Raw genomic sequence first — 18,439 nt, 5'->3', positions numbered from 1 at the left:
TTGATGGGCACCTAGGTTGTTTCCATCTTTTTGCTATTGTGAACAGTGCTGCAATGAACATGGGTGTGCATATATCTATTCGTGTGATGGCTGTTATTTCTCTAGGATATATTCCAAGGAATGGGATTGCTGGATCATATGGTACTTCTATTTCTAGCTTTTTAAGGAAGCACCAAATTGATTTCCAAAGTGGTTGTACCATTTTACATTCCCACCAATGCTGTACAAGTGTTCCAGTCTCTCCACAACCTCTCCAACATTTATTATTTGGTGTTTTTTGGATTAATGCCAGCCTTGTTGGGGTGAGATGGTATCTCATTGTAGTTCTGATTTGCATTTCTCTAATGGCGAATGATCGTAAGCATTTCCTCATGTGTCTGTTAGCTGCCTGAATGTCTTCTTTGGTGAAGTGCCTGTTCATATCCTTTGGCCACTTTTTAATTGGGTTATTTGTCTTTTTGTTGTTGAGGTTTTGCAGTATCTTGTAGATTTTAGAGATTAGACGCTGATTGGATTTGTCGTAGCCAAAAATTTTTTCCCAGTCTGTAGGCTGTCTTTTGACTCTTTTGGTGAAGTCTTTTGACTCTTTTGGTGAAGTCTTTTCATGAGCATAAGTGTTTGATTTTTAGGAGCTCCCAGTTATCTAGTCTCTCCTCTGGTGCTTGTGCATTGTTACTTATGGTTCATACTGTGTTTATGCCCTGTATTAGGGCTCCTAGCATTGTCCCTATTTTTTCTTCCATGATCTTTATCGTTTTCGATTTTATATTTAAGTCTTTGATCCAGTTTGAATAATTTTTTGTGCATGGTGTGAGATATGGGTCTTGTTTCAGTTCTTTGCAGATGGATATCCAGTTATGCCAGCGCTATTTGTTAAACAGACTGTCTTTTCCCCAGTTAACGGACTTTGGCCTTTGTCAAGTATCAGCTGCTCATAGGTGGATGAATTTATGTCTGGATTTTCAATTCTGTTCCATTGGTCTATGTATCTGTTGTTGTACCAGTACCAGGCTGTTTTGACTACCATCTGCCTTTTCTATTGAACATGAAGAAAGAAGAAAGTGATCCACTTATCTTTTTCCTTGCCGGTCCCCAGACTGAGGATCACACCTGAATTGAGGGAGGGTCAGAGCCTTGCATTAGATGAGTGGTTTCATGTTTTGATGTTAGATTAGACTGGACTTTTTAACAACCTAACAATAAAATTGTTTCTTTATACCTGAAACGGACTGGAAAAGCTATGGGGTGTGATCAAGTCTCAAGCTCCAGTCCAGGAACAGACAAGGCGTTGGGAAGAGAGATCCAACGGAGCTTCTTTCAAGGAAACGGTGAGAAAATATCAAGTTTCTTCCTGCTTACACCCTACAGAGCCCGGGCAGTTCAATGAACTAGATTTAAAGGTGTCTTTCTTTGTTCTTGTGACAGAAATGATCTTACAGCTATAGCCTTTTGAAACAAAAATCTCTTAGATTATATTTACATTATATTATAGATTATATCCAATATTATGTGCAGTATTCCAACAATTTTTAAAAACAAGTGAATGACAAAAGGGAAGGGCACTGCTTGGCCCCATTGGTCTTAACACTGAGGCCTTGGTCCAGAATCAATGAGCCCAAAGTGTATCCTTCAATAAATAGGTTTTGGGCTAAGGATCTGAATAGACATTGCTCTAAAGAAGATGTACAAATGGCCAGTAAATAAATAAAAAGATGCTCAACATCATCAGTCATCAGAGAAATGCAACCAAAACCACAATGAGATACCAACTTCAAACCCACTAGGATGGCTAGAATACAAGAGACAGATAATAACAAGTGTTGACGAAGATGTGGAGCAATCAGAACCGTCATACACTACTGGTGAAAGTGTAAATTGGTGCAGCCGCCGTGGAAAAACAGTCTGGCAATTCCTCGAAAAGTTAAACGTAGAGTTACCACTTGTCCCAGCAATTCCAATCCTAGGTCTGAACCCAAAAGAACTGAAAACATGTGTTCAAACAAAAATGTGATGTGACATAACATGAGAAGGCGTGGCACACACACTGCTAACAGGCAGGTTAGGTAACGTTTGCTGGGAAACTTACAGGCAGGGAAGCAAAAACACACATGCAATCCTCAGATCTGTCATCATTATCCCATAGAGAGGCCCACTTGGACCATGAGCTGGACTCATGAAAGTTCTCCAGCAGAAGACACCTGCCCCGGTTCCATTTCATATATATGTATACATGAGTTGGAAAGGGAGCTTCCGGTTGAGGAAATGGCCTTAGTAGACAGGAGGAGCTTCCAGAACTCAGGGGAAGTGGCATAACTAGATCGCTGAGATTAGTGCGTTTTTCCACAGGGCTAATTCAGACCTGCTAAGCTAGCTTCTTGCTAAGGTTCCAAAAAGAAGGGAGGGCATGAGCATGGCTTTCCTCATGTGTCATGGACAGAAGCAGAATTGTTATATAAGGATATGTACCTCAATTTCATTCCCTAAAGGACTTAATGCATTTGATTTACACTGTTAAGGATATTTTAAATCAGTGATTCTCAAAAAAAATAAAAATAAAGTTTGGGGTGAAGTTAAGGATAGTGTCAGAATCATGTAAGGCAGTGGCTTTCAGTCCTGGCTGCCCACTGGAAGCACTCAAGGAGCTTTCAAATATACTGATACCTGTATCCCAACCCAAGACTGATTTAATTGGTCCAGGGCACAGCCTGGCTACTAGGAGTTTTGAAAGTTTTCTAATGTGCAGTCAAGGTTGAGACCACTGACCTAGAAAGGTCCTCCTAGAATGGCTAAAACTAAAACTAATACATTGCTGTTGGGAGTGTCAACTGGAACAACCACCTTGGAAAATTGTTTAGAGGTGTCTACTAAAGCTAAACATACACTTGCCCAATGGCCCACCAATTCCACTCCTGGATTTATCTTCAAGAGAAATTAGTGCTAAGCTAATGTCTACCAAAAGACCTGGATACAAATGTTCATAGCAGTTTTATTCATAATAGCCCCCAACTGAAAACAACCCAAAGGTCCATCAACAGTAGAATGGATAAATCGTGGTAGAGGCATACAATGTAATACTACACAGAATGGAAACCCACAACGTGGGTGACTTGCATAGATATGAAGTTAAGTGAAAGAAGCTAGATACAAACGAGTACATATCGTATAAGTCCATTTTGATGAAATTCAGAAACACATGAACTAACCTAGGTGACCAATGTCAAAATAGAGGTTACCCATGGTGATGGGAGAGGGAGAAGAGAGCTTGTTAAGAGCTGGAAATGTTTTGTATCTTGTGGTTAGGCACTCAGCTGCTAACCAAAAGGTCAGCAGTTCAAACCCACCAGCTGCTTCTCGGGAGAAAGATGTGGCAGTCTGCTTCCATGAAGATTACAGCCTTGGAAGCCCCATGGGGCAGTTCTACTCTGTCCTATAGGGTCGATATGAGTCGGAATCAACTCAATGGCAATGGGTTTTTTTTTTTAATATACCAATGAAGAAAGTTCTTATGATTTTTTTTTTTTAAAATGAAGAATCTCTGGACTAGGGAAACTTTTCTTTTTTTTCCCACCAGGAGTCCTGTCTCCCTCTCCAGCCTACCCCTACATTGGTCTGCGCAGCTTGGGCAAAGGCTGGCTGATTTGTTTGACAAAAATTTCCCCTGGGACTTATGATACTTCCCCCACTGCCACCCCTGGTTTAATCAACCTGTGGCCCACCAGCCAGACATTGCCTGACACGAACAGAAACCTTCTGGTAGCCTCTGGCAATTTGCAGCCGAGATACTATGTTCATGCCCTCCCTGTCCTTTCACCTATGCAAGCATGAAGCATATGGCTCAAAGAACAAACACAAGATTTCTGTTTCTGCAATCTATGCCTCGTTATACACTTCCTGACGCTCCTTAACTCTTGAGAGTTGAAAGGAATGGTTCATTGCTTGTACCCCTGCATTATCTTGTACCCCCTGCATTATGTTCTGTGACTTATACGACTATCCCCAGATCAGCCTGGTGTCTGGCCCTGGTGTTTTATCAGGAAATGAGCAACCGTCAGCACCTCAGAGCCCGTGGAAAACACCCGTAACTGTTGCCTGAGCTGTGTAACATTAACCTCTGGGGAAGACCCATGAAGGATTATGCTTCTGTTCCTGGGGTATTTGCAGGAAAGGGCTGTCTGTGTGAACTCAGAATATCTATATTGCCATTCAGAGACTTCATAAGGATTGAAAAGGGGTTTCCACAGCACTAAAGAAAAATTTGATCAAAGAGAATTCCAGAACCTCAAAGCAGCTGAAAGATGATTTTTTTAAACAAAGGCCTGAAAACTATATATGATAAATTATTATAGATGTGAGTACTTTTAGTAATATTCTATTTAAAAATTGGCCAAAAGAATTAACTTCTTAGCAAGTCTTTTAGTATCCATTGCTATTGTTGTCATTGTTGTTAGGTGCAGTTGAATCAATTCCAACTCACAGTGACCCCATGTGACAGAGTAAAACTGCCTCATAGTGTTTTCTAGGCTGTAATCTTTATGGGAGCATATCACCAGATCTTTCTCCCATGGAGCCGCTGAGCAGGTTTGAACCTCCAACCTTTAAGTTAGCAACCGAGTGGAGCTCCTATTGCTATTGTAGGTTAATTCAAATTGAACTCAGTCAGCACTGTCCAGTGGAACGTGGACATGTTCGATGGAACTGTTCTGTAGCTGCACTGTCCAACATAAGATCCACTAGCCACACGTGGCTATTGAGAACTTAACATTTGGCTAGTGTGACTGAGGAACTGAATTTTAAATTATAATTAATTTAAATGTAAACAGTCACATGTGATTACAGGCATTATCCGGCTTACAAAAGATTCGTTCCTAAGTCTGCCTTTAAGTCAAATTTGTAGGTAAGTCAGAACTGGTACATATAGTTCTCATTTAGCATCAGTTAGTCAAATGTTTGTCTTAGTAAATAGTATATATTTTACCTTTCTATGCATATAAAACACTTAAAAAACTCTTCCAAACCACACAGTGTTTTCATGACTGTCACAAAGTCGTGGGTGAATTCATTATTACAAACCATTGTATGCATTTAACTCAAATTTTTAATATAATAGGCTTTATGGCAGTCCATTCTTAAGTATGAGTTGTCCGTAAATCAGACAGTCATAACCTGAGGACTGCCTGTACTGTAGTGGACAGAGCAGGACTATACGATAATTATAGTTTGCCTCTTAAATGAAATAATGATTTTTTTTCCTTCTCACCGGAGGAAAGTCTTATTTTATTTTTTACACTTTTGACTAATTTCTAGTTTTTTCAACCAGTACACAGTCTATGAAAAATAGGTTAAAACACCTCCCTCCCAAGTCTTTAATAAGTGGTGCTGGGACAACTGGATTTCTACATGCAAAAGAATGAAGCTGGACTCATATACACAAAAATTAACTCAAGATGGAGTAGGTGTAATTAACAGTGGATTCTTATATGACACCAAAAGCGTGAGAAGCAAAAGACAAAGTAGGGAAATTGGACATCATACTTTGGGCACAATTGTTTTATAAATCTTAGTTATTTTAAGAATTAAATGTTGTAAATCTTATAACCAAGCAAGTATTCCTCCTGGGCCACTGTTTAAAACTAGAGATTGTTGCTATGGACACCTGTAGTGCTTCATATTTTTAAGTGGGTGCTTCCAAGAGGGGGCAAGAGTACTCAGAGAAGGAACCAGAAAAGTAACAACGCGAAAAGAAGAGCAATACTAGTAAGTGAAAATTGCATTGACGTTTACAGTAGCAAACATTTTAACCCTGCAATATTTTCAAAGATGGGGAGAAAGAGAAAAACAGCTATGAGCTGGCTGGGTACTCACAGGACCTTGGCATTGCTACGAACTGGCTGGGTGCTCACAGTCAGGCCTTGGTGTTCTCCTGTTGAACAGAAATGATTTCACAGAACACAAACATCAGACAAAGGCACTCTGACTGTGATGGATCAAGACAAAAACAAGACTCTTCTGCAGCACAAACATTGTTCAAACCACAAAAACCACCAAGCAACCTCCTATCCTGGCCAATATGACCACTGCTGCTGCTTTTACTAGTTATGGTTTTCACCTTGGTCTACTCTTCCCTGCTTCTAGTTAAGATTATATCACTCTTTTTGATCTAGGACTCAATAGATGGATCCTGATCAAAAGGAGGAAAAGCACAGAACTTCAAACTCATACGGAAACCAGACTTACTGGATCCATTGAGACTGGGGGATCCCCCAAATCTGCCTGGAAATAATCTTTCAACCTTGATCTGAAACTATCCCATGAAGCCATCGTTAAACTAAACAGTTTAGCCCAATTAGTAAAGAATTTTTGCCTCGAGCATAGCACTCTTATAAAGAATTATCTATATGAGTATAAACTGACAACAGTTAATCTAAAGCACAGACGAGAACTTTAAGGGGCAGAGTCTAAATTAGCGGTGATGAAAACAATATGAGTAGAGATAGTGAGAATGTTAACACAATGTAAAGTCTGTAACCATTAATGAACTGTTCGTGTAGAAATTGTGAATGAACACGTGTATATTGCCACCAAAAATAATATTTTTACCAAATATATATTGTTACTCATAGACTCACCCTGCTTCCTGACAGCATCAATTCAGAAAAAAAGCCCTTCTTCCTGGAACCTTTCCCCAAATTACCTTACAGGAGGGGATCAGCAGAGGAGGCTGCCACATTCTCTATTTCAACCATCGCTTTGGTTTTACTGGGCCCTTGCAGGGCAAAGAATGTGCACAGGTGAGGAGTCCAGGATGCACATGGCTACTTAACAAATGTCTACTATTTTCACATTGACTGTTCATGCTGCTGTTCTTGTTAGTTGCCATCAAGTCCGCTCGACGCACAGCGACCTTATGTTCAACAGAATGAAAAAGTTGCCCAGTCCTGTGCCATCCTCATGATCATTGGTTTTGCTAGCCGTAAGGTTTTCTTTGGCTAATTTTCAAAAGTCGATCGCCGGGCCTTTCTTCCTAGTCTATCTTAGTCTGGAAGCTCCGCTGAAACCTGTCCACCATGGGTGACCCTGCTGGTATTTGGAATACCAGTGGCATAGCTTCCGACATCACAGCAACATGCAAGCCACCACAGTACAACAAACTCACAGACGGGTGGTAGGATTCATGCTAGGGGTGCAATAAATTCTAGTTGAATTAACCATCTAGTTAAATAAAAATTCACAATTATGTCCAAAGTTATACCAACAGCTGAATACTGTCTTGACTGGAAGGAGAAAGGGTAAGTTTTAGACTAGATCAACACATTTGCTGCTAAAAAATAAATAAAATTAGTCTGGCTACTCTCTTGGAATTCGCTGTGAGATGGAACTCCACCTAGCTGCCGAGAGGCGACCCGTCTCCCGCCCAGCGCTCTGCGCAGGCACCATTTCCTAGCACGCATGGGCGTGTCCTCTGCTCCGCGGACTTGGATTGGTTGACCCTTTGTTGTCCCGCCCCGCTCGTACTGGGGACCGGAAATTATCTCTGGACGTCAGGCCATCTCACTGCCCCCGGGCTTCGGCAGCGCTTCTCGGTGAGCTGCGCCTCAGGCTCCGTGGGGGCTCTGGAAGCCCATCCCGTGCCTTCCCGTTCGGGACGGCTTTTCGGGGCGCCCTGGGCCAGGTAGGCCCGAAGGCGCTCCCTCCCTCGTCCTCTCTCCTCCAGCGGTAGTCGCCGAAGTCGGCTGAACCGTCAGGGCCGCTGTTGCTTGTGTGCCGGGCTGTCACCCCTGCGGTGGCTTGCTGCGGGCGTTGTTCTCTTCGGGCCGCTGTTGCTTGAACGCCACCGACCAGAACCCAGACCTGGGCTTGACCAGGCTCTTGAGCTGGCCAGTTTCCCTTGTTGCGCCTAAGGATCAGCATAACGTGAAAGGGCCCCAGTGCGGTGTTCAGCGGCTATTCAGAAAGTGCGACGCCCGTACCAACTAAAAAAAAAACAAAACCCGTTGTCTTCGAGTCGGTTCCGACTCATAGCGACCCTACAGGACAGAGTAGAACTGCCCCGTAGGGTTTCCAAGGAGCGGCTAGTGGACTATGAACTGCCGACCTTTTGGTTCGCAGCCAGGCTCTTAACCACTGCGCCACCAGGGTTTCCTCTCCTACCAACAGTTGGCATCATTTTTCTCCTAAGAGGAGGGGGCTTCCTCCACCCCCACCCCCACCCCAACCTGAAGAGGTGTGTGGGATAGGGCGAGAAACTTACAGTTCTCTTCAGATCTCGTATTAGGTTACTGCTGATCAGTTACCAGCTTCTGGAAATGGCTTTCAGTTTGCTCGTTCCCCTTCTCAGGGTTTCGGCACCTCGCCCATATTAATCATGTTAGTTGAAATTCACAAACTTTTATATGCATTCATTCAACAAGGGCCTGCTTTTACTGGCACTATATAAACTTTTTGATACACAGAAGCTAAGAGTGTAGTTGTGTGTCTAATCATCTATATTAGTATGTGCTCTAGAACTGTGCTGTCCAAAAAGGTAGCCGCTAACTACCATATTGAGCACTTGACCTGTGGCTAGTCCGAATTGAGATGTGCTGTAAGTGTAAAGCAGGGAATTTTAGAGAATTAGTAAGTAAAAAAGAATGTAAAATGTCTCAGTAATTTGTTTCTATTGATTGCATGTTGAAACGACAATATTTTGGTACACTGTTAAGTAAAATGAATTGATTTCATCTGTTTGCTTTTTTTTTAAATGTGGCTACTATAAGTTTTAAACTACATATGTGGCTTACATTATATTGTTTGGGCAGCACTGCTCTGGAAAGGAGTCAGCAGACTATGACCTGTGGGCCTAATTCCAGCCTGCCTGTTTTTATAAGGGAAGTTTTACTGGAACACAGCCACACCCATTCATTTAAGTGTTGTCTGTGGCTGCTGTTCCTGCTACAAGAAAAGCAGGGTTGAGTAGTCTGTACAGAGACTGTGCGGTCTGCAAAGTCTAAAATTATTTACCAGCTGGCCTTATACAAAAAAGTTTGCTGATCCCCTGCTCTAGAACAATGCCTGGTTCGGTAGATATTTTTCAGCTTTATAATTGTAGACCAGTGTACCTGTCAGAAGGAGCCCTGGTAGCACAGTGGTTAAGCGTTCACCTGCCGCTTCGAAGATTGGCAGTTCGAACCCACCAGCCGCTCCGAGGGAGAAAGATGTGGCAGTCTGCTCCTGTAAAGATTACAGCCTTGGAAACCCTATGGGGCAGTTCTGCTCTGTCCTATAGGGTCGCTGTGAGTTGGAATGGACTCGATGGCAACAGGTTATGTAGGTTTCTAATGTTGTACTTGTCAGTCAGGCTTACTGTGTGACAGGCATAGTTCTAAACATTTTATAAGGATTTTTAATTCTCATATTTGTCCTAGGACATTGGATTTTTCCCTGTTTTGTAAATGAGGAAGTTGAAGTACAGAATGGTCAAGAAACCTGCCCAAGAAGTGGGGCTGCTCAGCACGCCTCACTTCTGGGAACTGTACCTTCCTGACCATCTTTATCCCCAAAGGGCTTGACTGTTCTGAGGGCCCACTTGGTCAGCCCACAGTAGGCTGCATGACTCCATGATTTTCTGAAGTAGAATTGAGATGGAGTTGGTCTCCCATGAAAGAAACGGGTATGGAGCTCAGGTACAATGAGAACAAGCAAGCCGGTCTGTAGTGAAAGGGAATGAAGCTGGCAAGCAGAGAGGAGAACATCTGGATGCTTTTCACTTGTTTAACAAAAAATATTTGTTGAGGAATAAGAAGCACTGGCCTGCTATTTGCCAGGTGTATATTGGTGATTAAAACACAGGTGATTTTTCTCTTATGATTCCAGCCTTGTGGGGAGTACAGACAATAAATAATTAAACACGATTAAAAAAAAAAAAGTGGCTGTTGAGTCGACTCCGACTCATGGCAACTCCATGTGTGTCAGAGTAGAACTGTGTTCCATAGGCTTTTCAATGGCTGATTTTTCAGAAGTAGATCACCAGGCCATTCTTCTGAGGCGCCTCCAACCTTTCGGTTAGCAGCCAAGTGCATTAACTGAAACAGTATATCTATCTCGGAGAGTTATTATCAGGATTGAGATGATGTTATATGAGTGTGTGTGGCACACAGAGTTGCTCAAGAAATGTGCATTGCCTTCTGCTGTTACCAAAAACCAAACCCATTGCCATCGAGTCGATTTCAACTCACCGCGACCCTATAGGACAGAGTAGAACTGCTCCATAGGGTTTCCGAGGCTGTAATCTTTATAGGAGCAGGCTCCTGCAGAGCAGCTGGTGAGTTCCAGCAGCCTTTTGGTTAGCAGCTGAGCACTTAACCACTGTGCTACTGTTAAGAGGTAAATTTCCTCAAGAAACGACTATTGGGTGGGAATCGGGAGTAACATTATACTTCAATTACAATCACCTGTTGTAATTTGTAGAAACGGTTCTGAGGTGAGTTGTGCACAGTGGGTGCTGTTCATATTTTCTGAAATCAGAGAGGTTCTGGGTTCAGTCCAGGAGCAGGAATGGAACTGTCTTTGGGACTGATGGTGGCCTCGTTGGGAAGGGTTTGCTGTGGGAGGTGTGTGTGTGTGTGTGTCGTCGTCGTCATCATCGTCGTCTCTGGTTGAAATTAGAATCACCTGGAGAGCTTGAGCACTACCCTCAGAGATTCTAATTCCTTTGATTTGGGGTGAGGCCCTGGCTTGGTTTTTTGGTTTGAGATTTTTGTTGTTTAATTTCCCTCAAATGATTCTAATATGCAGCCAGGGTTGAGAACCGCTGATGGCGAGAGATAGGCCAGGCTCGGGGAGCTACTGGAACAGAGGCACCGCTGTGAAATGGGTGGTGGCCATCGGGCTTGGGGTGTCGGGGGAGGCCTTCCATCACCAGCCAAGGAGCTTACACTCTTTAACCTGAGAACGAGGGGAACCTCCCAAGGGCTTTCAGGAGAGAAATGAGGGAGTATCTTGCTGAGATCTGTACTAGAGTGTGAACTCCCGTAACCAAGTGTCATGAATCGGAGTAAAGGCAGCTGGCCAGATGATAGCCGCGATTTGCGGTTCTATGGCCTGTGTGTTTCCCCTAGCAACCAGTGGTTATCCTTGTGGGAACACCACCTGTGTTGTCATTGGCCATTTGCTTGTCAAGATTCCTTCCACTAGGCTGTTAGCTCCTTGAAGGTAGAGACCATCTGTCTCTGTGCTCAGCCTGTAGCACATGTTGTTACTGTTCATTGCCGTCGAGTTGGCTCCAACTCATGGCGACCCCGTGTACAAAAGATTGAAACGTTGCCCGGCCCTGCATCATCTTCATGCTCGTTGGGATGCTCAAGTCCATTGTTGTGGCCACTGTGTATTTTTCCTACCTTCCAACCTAGGGGGCTCCATCTTCCGGCACTATATCAGACAATGTTGTGTTGTGATCCACAGGGTTTTCACTGGCTGATTTTTGGAAGTAGATTGCCAAGCTTTCTAGTCTTAGTCTGGAAGCTCCCCTGAAACCTGTCCACCGTGAGTGACCCTGCTGGTCTCTGAAATACCAGTGGCATAGCTTCCAGCATCATAACAACATGGAAGCCACCACAGTGTGACACACTGGCAGACGGGTGGGTGGCGTCCAGCACATACTAGATACGTAATAAATATTTGTTGAATGGACTCCATAGAACTCTAAACTGTACACACAGCTTGCTTTGTCTTTTTATGGTCTTCCTCAAAATTGTGCATCCCAGTCGGTTCTACAGTATACCCTTGTAGGGCTATAAAAAGCTTTATATCCACACCATAATCCTCCAGGGGGAATAGAACGTTTGACAGATTTAAATGCTGTTAAAAATTCGGAGGCAAGAGAAATAAAAGGACATAGGAAGAGCACAGTGCCTTTTGGTTTCTCCCACATGAATACATTAACTTCTGTAGATTTACATGAGTAAAGAAAAAGGTTGGCTGGTGAGACAAGCTGCTTGCTTTCACTGCCTTGAAGCCCTGAAGCTACAGTTAACTGTTCCCCTTCAAAATCCCCTTGAAATTCTGGGCTGGGTTAAGAAATTCTGACCAGAGTTAAATATTGCTTAACCTCCTAGGGGGCACGCTACACCTGTCTTTTATTAACCACCTCTCTAACATCCAGAAATCGCAATCCTGATAGGAATGCATGTAGAATGGATATAAAACGCAGACAGAATGGGTATATATTCCTGAGGGCGAGCTCAAGGGTATTGAGCAACTTGAAACGTTATTATTGTGACACAACGGCTTGCCTTCCTACAGATCGCAAGCTGACAGTTCTGAGGTCAAGGTTGAGCAATTGGGGGGGCCTGTTTACTACTGTTTATTATTTATTTATTTATTTCTGTGCTATCTTGCCTGTTCTTTGTTTACTGAGCCTTTGATTCTTAGGAAGACCTCTTTTGCTGTTTTCACCTTTAAAGGTGGATCTTTAAAAAGGGGAAACGAATCACCTTTAAGTACTGATTCTGGATAATTAGAAAAATAGCCACTTAAGATCCTGGAATTGATGGGCCCACTGAGTGATTGTTGAACTGACTTAAAAAACCCGACTGCCCAGGTTTTCTGCATTCCAGCTCCCCCTGGTGGTCAAAAGTGCCAGACTCGGAATGGAGGAGGCACGTCCTCGTGTTTGAGCAGGGAAATGCCAGTCTGTACCGCATAGTTGTGTTCAAGGCTCCTGAACTCCATGTATCTTGGGGTAGGATTTGAGGGGAGATTCCACGGTTTTAGATTCAGCTATAGGTTTTTGAGAAAAATGTGAATGCTAATCTGAATGCAAAGCCACAGGTGATGTAGCACCTTTAAGAGACAATCTGCTGATTCCAGACGGAATATAGAAGTTGATTGATCCATTTCCCATACCATTTTTCAGTAGGCAAATATTTCAGATGTATCTTGTTTGTCATGAAATTGTATTAGACTGATAACTTCTGGTTCTGAAAACAATACATCCCATTGTAGAAAATACAGAAAAGAATAAAAGAGCAAATAAAAATCACCTAACATTTTACCATTCAGAAAATGCCAGTTTATAAAATTTTTGTGTGTCTCTTCAGCCTTATCTCTTCACATGTAATTTTTAAATAAAATCTGAATCAGACTCTATATGGTTTTCTTTTAAATAACAGCTTTATTGAGATATAATTCACATACGATACAATTCATCTATTTAATGTATACAATTCAATGGTTTTTCAGGTTTTTACCAACCTCCCCCCAAAAAACCCTGTACACATTAGCAGCCATTACCTTTTTCTCCTGCTTCACTGCCCCCATCCCAGCGTCACCAATCTACTTTCTGTCTCTATTGATGTGCCAATTCTGGATATTTTACATAATTGTAAATGAATAATTTCTTTGATAAGGATCAGCACAAAGCTGGTTCCCATGAGGCAGAGGTTAAAGATGTCCCAAATGTCCGACTTCTTCAAACTGCTGTCCCGCTCCATCACCTCTAACACCAACTACTCCCCCTCCCCTCAGTACTCTCCCTCTCTTCTTTGGGTTCCGTAATTCGCTGCAACGTCTCACAGAACTCACAAACCGTATTTAGGATTATAGAGTTTATTAGGGAAGTAACAGGTTACAATTCAGGATCAGGATCAACTTGGCCTGCTGCCACCGGGCCGCGGTCCTCGCCAGTCCTGCCACTGCCATTCTCGTCACGCCATCTCTCCTGGTCTTCAATGTTATAGTCCCTTCTCTCTCTCTTCATGTCCGTCAAACCTCTGGGAAGCTGGTTATATAGCAAGCTCCTTACCAATTTCAAGGCGTGTCCCCCCCCCCCCAGCAAGACCACAAACTAACCAATCCCCTACAAGGGTTCCGTGTACCTTATTTACCTAGTCCCACCCTTGCAAAGGTTCCATGTACCTTATTTGCATTAGCAAAAACGGTCTGATCCCCTTGGTGGGCCACAAGCATCTTATTTGCATAATCCCACCCAATCATTTTTGTGGGAGTTACACAGCCATGGCTAGAAGGGCTACAGAAAAACGATCCATCGCACTGCAAAATGGAATCATGCAATATGTGTTCTTGTGTGACTGGCTTTTTTCACCTAGCATAGTGTTTTCAGGGTTCACCTATGTTGTAACATATATCAGCACTTCGTTTCTTTTTATGGGTAAATAATATTACATTGCATGAATAGACCACATTTTGTTTACCCATTCATCTGTTGATGGACATTTCGGTGTTCCACTTTTTGGCTATTATGAATAATGCTGCTATGAACATCCGTGTACAAGTTTTTGTGTGGACTTGTGTTTTCAGTTCTTCTGGGTGTATACTCAGGAGTAGAATTGCTGGGTCATATGGCATCTCTATGTTTAACCTTTTGTCTATATTGTTTTCCATCCTGCTGCTTTTCACTTAACATTATGTTCTGACTATTTTTCCGTGTCATTAACTATTCTCCAAAAGCATGATTTGAAATGGTTGTATTATTATACCATCCTAGGAGTATGCCAGAATTTTTTAACCATTCTCGTGTTTGGGAACCTTTCCACTGTTTCTAAGTTTAAAGAAAATTCTTACATATACAGCTTCTACATCTCTAATTTCTTTAAAGTAAATTTATAGACGTCAGATTTCTGTCTTAGTTGTCTAGTACTGCTACAACAGAAATAACACAAGTGGGTAGCTTTAACAAACAAAAATTTATTTTCTCACAGTTTAGGAGACTAGAAGTCTGAATTCAGGGTTCTGGCTCTAGGGGAAGGCTTTCTCTCTCTGTCATCTCAGGAGAAAGGAGCTTTTGCTCCTGGGAGATCTTCATGTGACTTGGCATCTCTCTTCCCCCATCTCTGCTGCTTTCACTTGCTTGTGTAATCTCTTATATCTCAAAATAGACTGACTTAAGACAAACCCTACACTGATACTGCCTCATTAATGTAACGAAGCAACCCATTCCCAAGTGGGATTGTAGCCATAGGCATAGAGGTTAGGATTTACAACACATATTTTGAGGGGACACAATTCAATCCGTAACATTCCACCCTTTGCCCTCCCCCCCGCCAAATTCATATCCTTGCCAAAATTACACATTTACTCCATCACATCATCCCCAAACCAAAAACCAAACCCATTGCCATCGAGTCGATTCTGACTCATAGCGATCAACTCCAACTCCAAATTCCATCCTGGGGCAAAATTCCTCTTCATCTGTGAACCTTTAAAATCTGGAATACAGGTTATCTGCTTCCAAAATACAATGGTGGAACAGGCACAAGGATTTTCCCTCGATGGATTTGGAGGGAAAAATAGACTGGTTAGTAAACATTTGCCTGCCAGGAGAAGATTCACACAGACATAGCCATCGAGCAACTTTTGATACTTAAAAGTTAATGACACCCTGGATGGTGCCTGGCTACCACTATGGAACATTTTGATCAATGATTCTATAGAATAGAAAAGTCCTGATCAAATGGGGAAAATGCAGAACTAAATTTCAGATTCTCCTGGAATCCAGACTTTCTGGAGCCATGGAGGCTAGATGAACCCCTGAAACTATTGCCCTGAGATAATCTTTAAACCTTAAACCAAAAATATCCCCTGAAGTCTTCTTAAAACCAAACACTAGCTTAACTAATAATTAATGTCTGCCTTGAGCATTGTGCTCTTTTAAAGAACGAACTATGTATGTGGAATCAAATTGATGATAGCAACTGGAAAGGTTAGATAGGAAGCTTAGGGGTCAGTGAGTTTATGCTAATGAGGGAAGAACAACTCAGAAAAGGAGAGTCAGAATGGTTGCACAACATGAAGACTGTAATCAATGTCACTGAATTGTACATGTAGAAATTGTTGAATTGGTATACGTTCTGCTGTGCATATTCTCACCAACAACAACAAAAATAAAATATTATTTTTTAAGTTAATGACACCAAACTCCGGCCTAGGGACCAGTTAGTCCAAAGTCATAACCTTTTACCCTGTGGTTCAGAAGACTCTGGTGTCAGCACACTGCTGGCCTGTTGACTTTGCGGCCCGGCGCTGTGAATGTCATGATGCCAGGCTCCACAGATTCCTTTCCAGACTTGGCACCAGCTGCCCCCCCAACCTATGCTAGCTCACAATTTCTTTAGGCTCCTTGAGACCTTAGTGTCTCCTTTTTGCTCTGTTGCGCATTCTTTCATATTCAGAAAAATATTACGTAAAGATGATAAAAATCAGCAAGTAGTTCAGTTAAGTAGCTGAATATGGGGAAAATCTGCCCAGCATTGCTCAGCGTCACTGCACTAATGCTGATTTGGCATGACTGCATCCCCAGCATGATCACCTTAACTAACTTTGATCTAGAAAGATCACTGATTTGTAACGTTGGAGATGAGAAGCTTGTAACCGATCATCCAACAAGCCTCTTCTAAGCCAGTGTTAATGCGGAAGCTCTTTGTGGTGCTGCTTTTTGTGTTTTTATTGTGGTAAAAATATATCTAACAAAAAGTTGCCAATTCAACAATTTTTACATGTACACTTCAGTGACATTGACTCTGTTCATCATGTTATGCCCCCATTGCTACTATCCTATTCCAAATTATTCCAGTACCATTAACAAAAACTCAGTGCCCCATCAGCAGTGACTCAGCTTTTCCCCTCCCCCACCCCCGGAACCACTAATAAACTTTGGTCTCTATGCGTTTGCCTAGTCTAGATATTTCATGTACGTAGTATGATACAGTATTTGTCCTCTTGTGTCTGACTTCTTTCACTCAGCATAATGTTTTCAAGGTTGATCCATGTTGTAGCGTGTATCAGGACTTCATTTCTCTTTATGGCTAGGTAATTGCTTTTTTTTTCTTTTTTAACTACTGCGAATGGAACTTTTGAAACTTAAGAGCGGACCACATTTCAGATTCCATTTTCTAACATGTTGTGACCTTTTATATTATACAATTTTCAGAAAATTCTGTGGAGGTAGCGGGCAGAAAGTGCTGTTTTGTTATCAGGAAGCTGACTAGCCAAAGCAAGCCTCAGGAAACTGAAACCTCTTTTCCCTTTTCTTTGCAGTTGTAAAGATGTCTGCCAAGAACCAGATAGCTGCCAGAGCTGCACTTATTGAGCAACTCATGGCTAACAGGAATTTTGAGGATCTTGGCAACCACCTGACTGAACTAGAAACAATTCATGTGACTAAGGAGCATCTCCAGGAGACAGATGTGGTCAGAGTTGTGTACAGAGTCCTCAAACACTGCCCCGCGGTGGCTTGGAAGAAGAAAGCCAAATGTCTGCTGTCAAAGTGGAAAGCTCTTTATAAGACGACTCACTTCAAACCAATGAACAACCCTCAGTTATCCCCCACGAGTGGTAATAAGGAAGAGAACTCAGGACTTTCTCATGACCCAAGTCAAGATGAGATCCTGGACATCTCGAGTTCTAATTCTTGGCTGTCATCTCAAGACACTGGGAAAGCCATTGAAATGATTGGGCCAGCAAATAGTGCTGTTCACGTGGCACCTAAGGAAGGGCACTGCAGTGGTTGTGACCCTACACCCACTGGCAAGGAATCCAGTGAGTCGCTGGTGGCTCCCACAATGCCCGTGAGAACCAGATGCATAGAACTCCTTTACGAAGCTTTAACTAGTTCTTCCACAGATCCATCAAAAGCTGATTTGTGGCAAAAATTTGCGAGAGAAATTGAAGAGCACATTTTTGCCCTTTATTCAAGAAACCTCAAAAAATACAAAACTTGTATCAGAAGCAAAGTTTCCAATTTGAAGAACCCCAGAAATTCCCATTTGCAACAAAACTTGCTCTCTGGGACCATGTCTCCAAGAGAATTTGCTGCAATGACCGTCCTGGAAATGGCCAACCAGGAGCTGAAGGAGCTGAGAGCTGCCTACACAGAATCTTCTATACAGGAACATCGCCTTCCTGAAGGACTTGATGGCACACCGACAAATAAAATCAAATGCAGACGCTGTGAGAAATACAACTGCAAGGTCACTGTAATTGCCCGAGGAACACTTTTCCTTCCAAGTTGGGTGCGGAATTCCAACCCCGATGAACAAATGATGACCTATGTCATTTGTAATGAATGCGGAGAGCAATGGTACCACAGCAAGTGGGTGTGCTTATAATTGTCAATAAATGTTCTCTTAGCAACACATAACCCGAGTGATGCCTTTCATTTATATAACTCTTTTATGCTTATCTTTAAAATCTTATACACTAGTCTTAAAACGATCCTAAGAAGAAAGAAAGAAAGTAGTTTGCTGATGCTCACACCACTATTGCCAAAAGTGGATGGTCTGGGAGAAGTGTATGGCAATTTAAATAATTTACATTGTGTTTTGCAGCCATTTGTTGTTGTTAGCTGCCCCGGCCCCCAACTCATGGTGACCCCATGCACAATGGAACAAAATCCCAACCTGTGACAGGTTGGGGATTGGATTGGTAGCATCTATATGGTTGCACATGA

At 42.5% G+C, this 18,439-nt stretch overlaps 1 protein-coding gene across 1 annotated transcript; it reads left to right on the top strand.

Moving 5' to 3' along the window:
* Positions 1–7,516: 7,516 nt before the first annotated feature.
* On the top strand, positions 7,517–18,214 carry TCEANC (transcription elongation factor A N-terminal and central domain containing). The gene is made up of 2 exons (XM_004386344.2): positions 7,517–7,580; positions 17,029–18,214. The coding sequence occupies exon 2, from the start codon at positions 17,037–17,039 to the stop codon at positions 18,096–18,098; it is 1,062 nt and encodes a 353-aa protein (XP_004386401.1). The 5' UTR covers positions 7,517–7,580; positions 17,029–17,036; the 3' UTR covers positions 18,099–18,214.
* The last annotated feature ends 225 nt before the right edge of the window (positions 18,215–18,439 follow it).

Source organism: Trichechus manatus, unplaced genomic scaffold, assembly GCF_000243295.1.
Source record: "Trichechus manatus latirostris isolate Lorelei unplaced genomic scaffold, TriManLat1.0 scaffold00162, whole genome shotgun sequence".
In the NCBI taxonomy this organism is placed as follows: domain Eukaryota; kingdom Metazoa; phylum Chordata; class Mammalia; order Sirenia; family Trichechidae; genus Trichechus; species Trichechus manatus.
The sequence above is the reverse complement of the archived record's forward strand: the minus strand, read 5'-3'. Positions and strand labels throughout refer to the sequence as shown.

Excerpts from the sequence above, each read along its gene's own strand:
- TCEANC (XM_004386344.2), top strand. The coding sequence starts at position 17,037 with ATGTCTGCCAAGAACCAGATAGCTGCCAGAGCTGCACTTATTGAGCAA.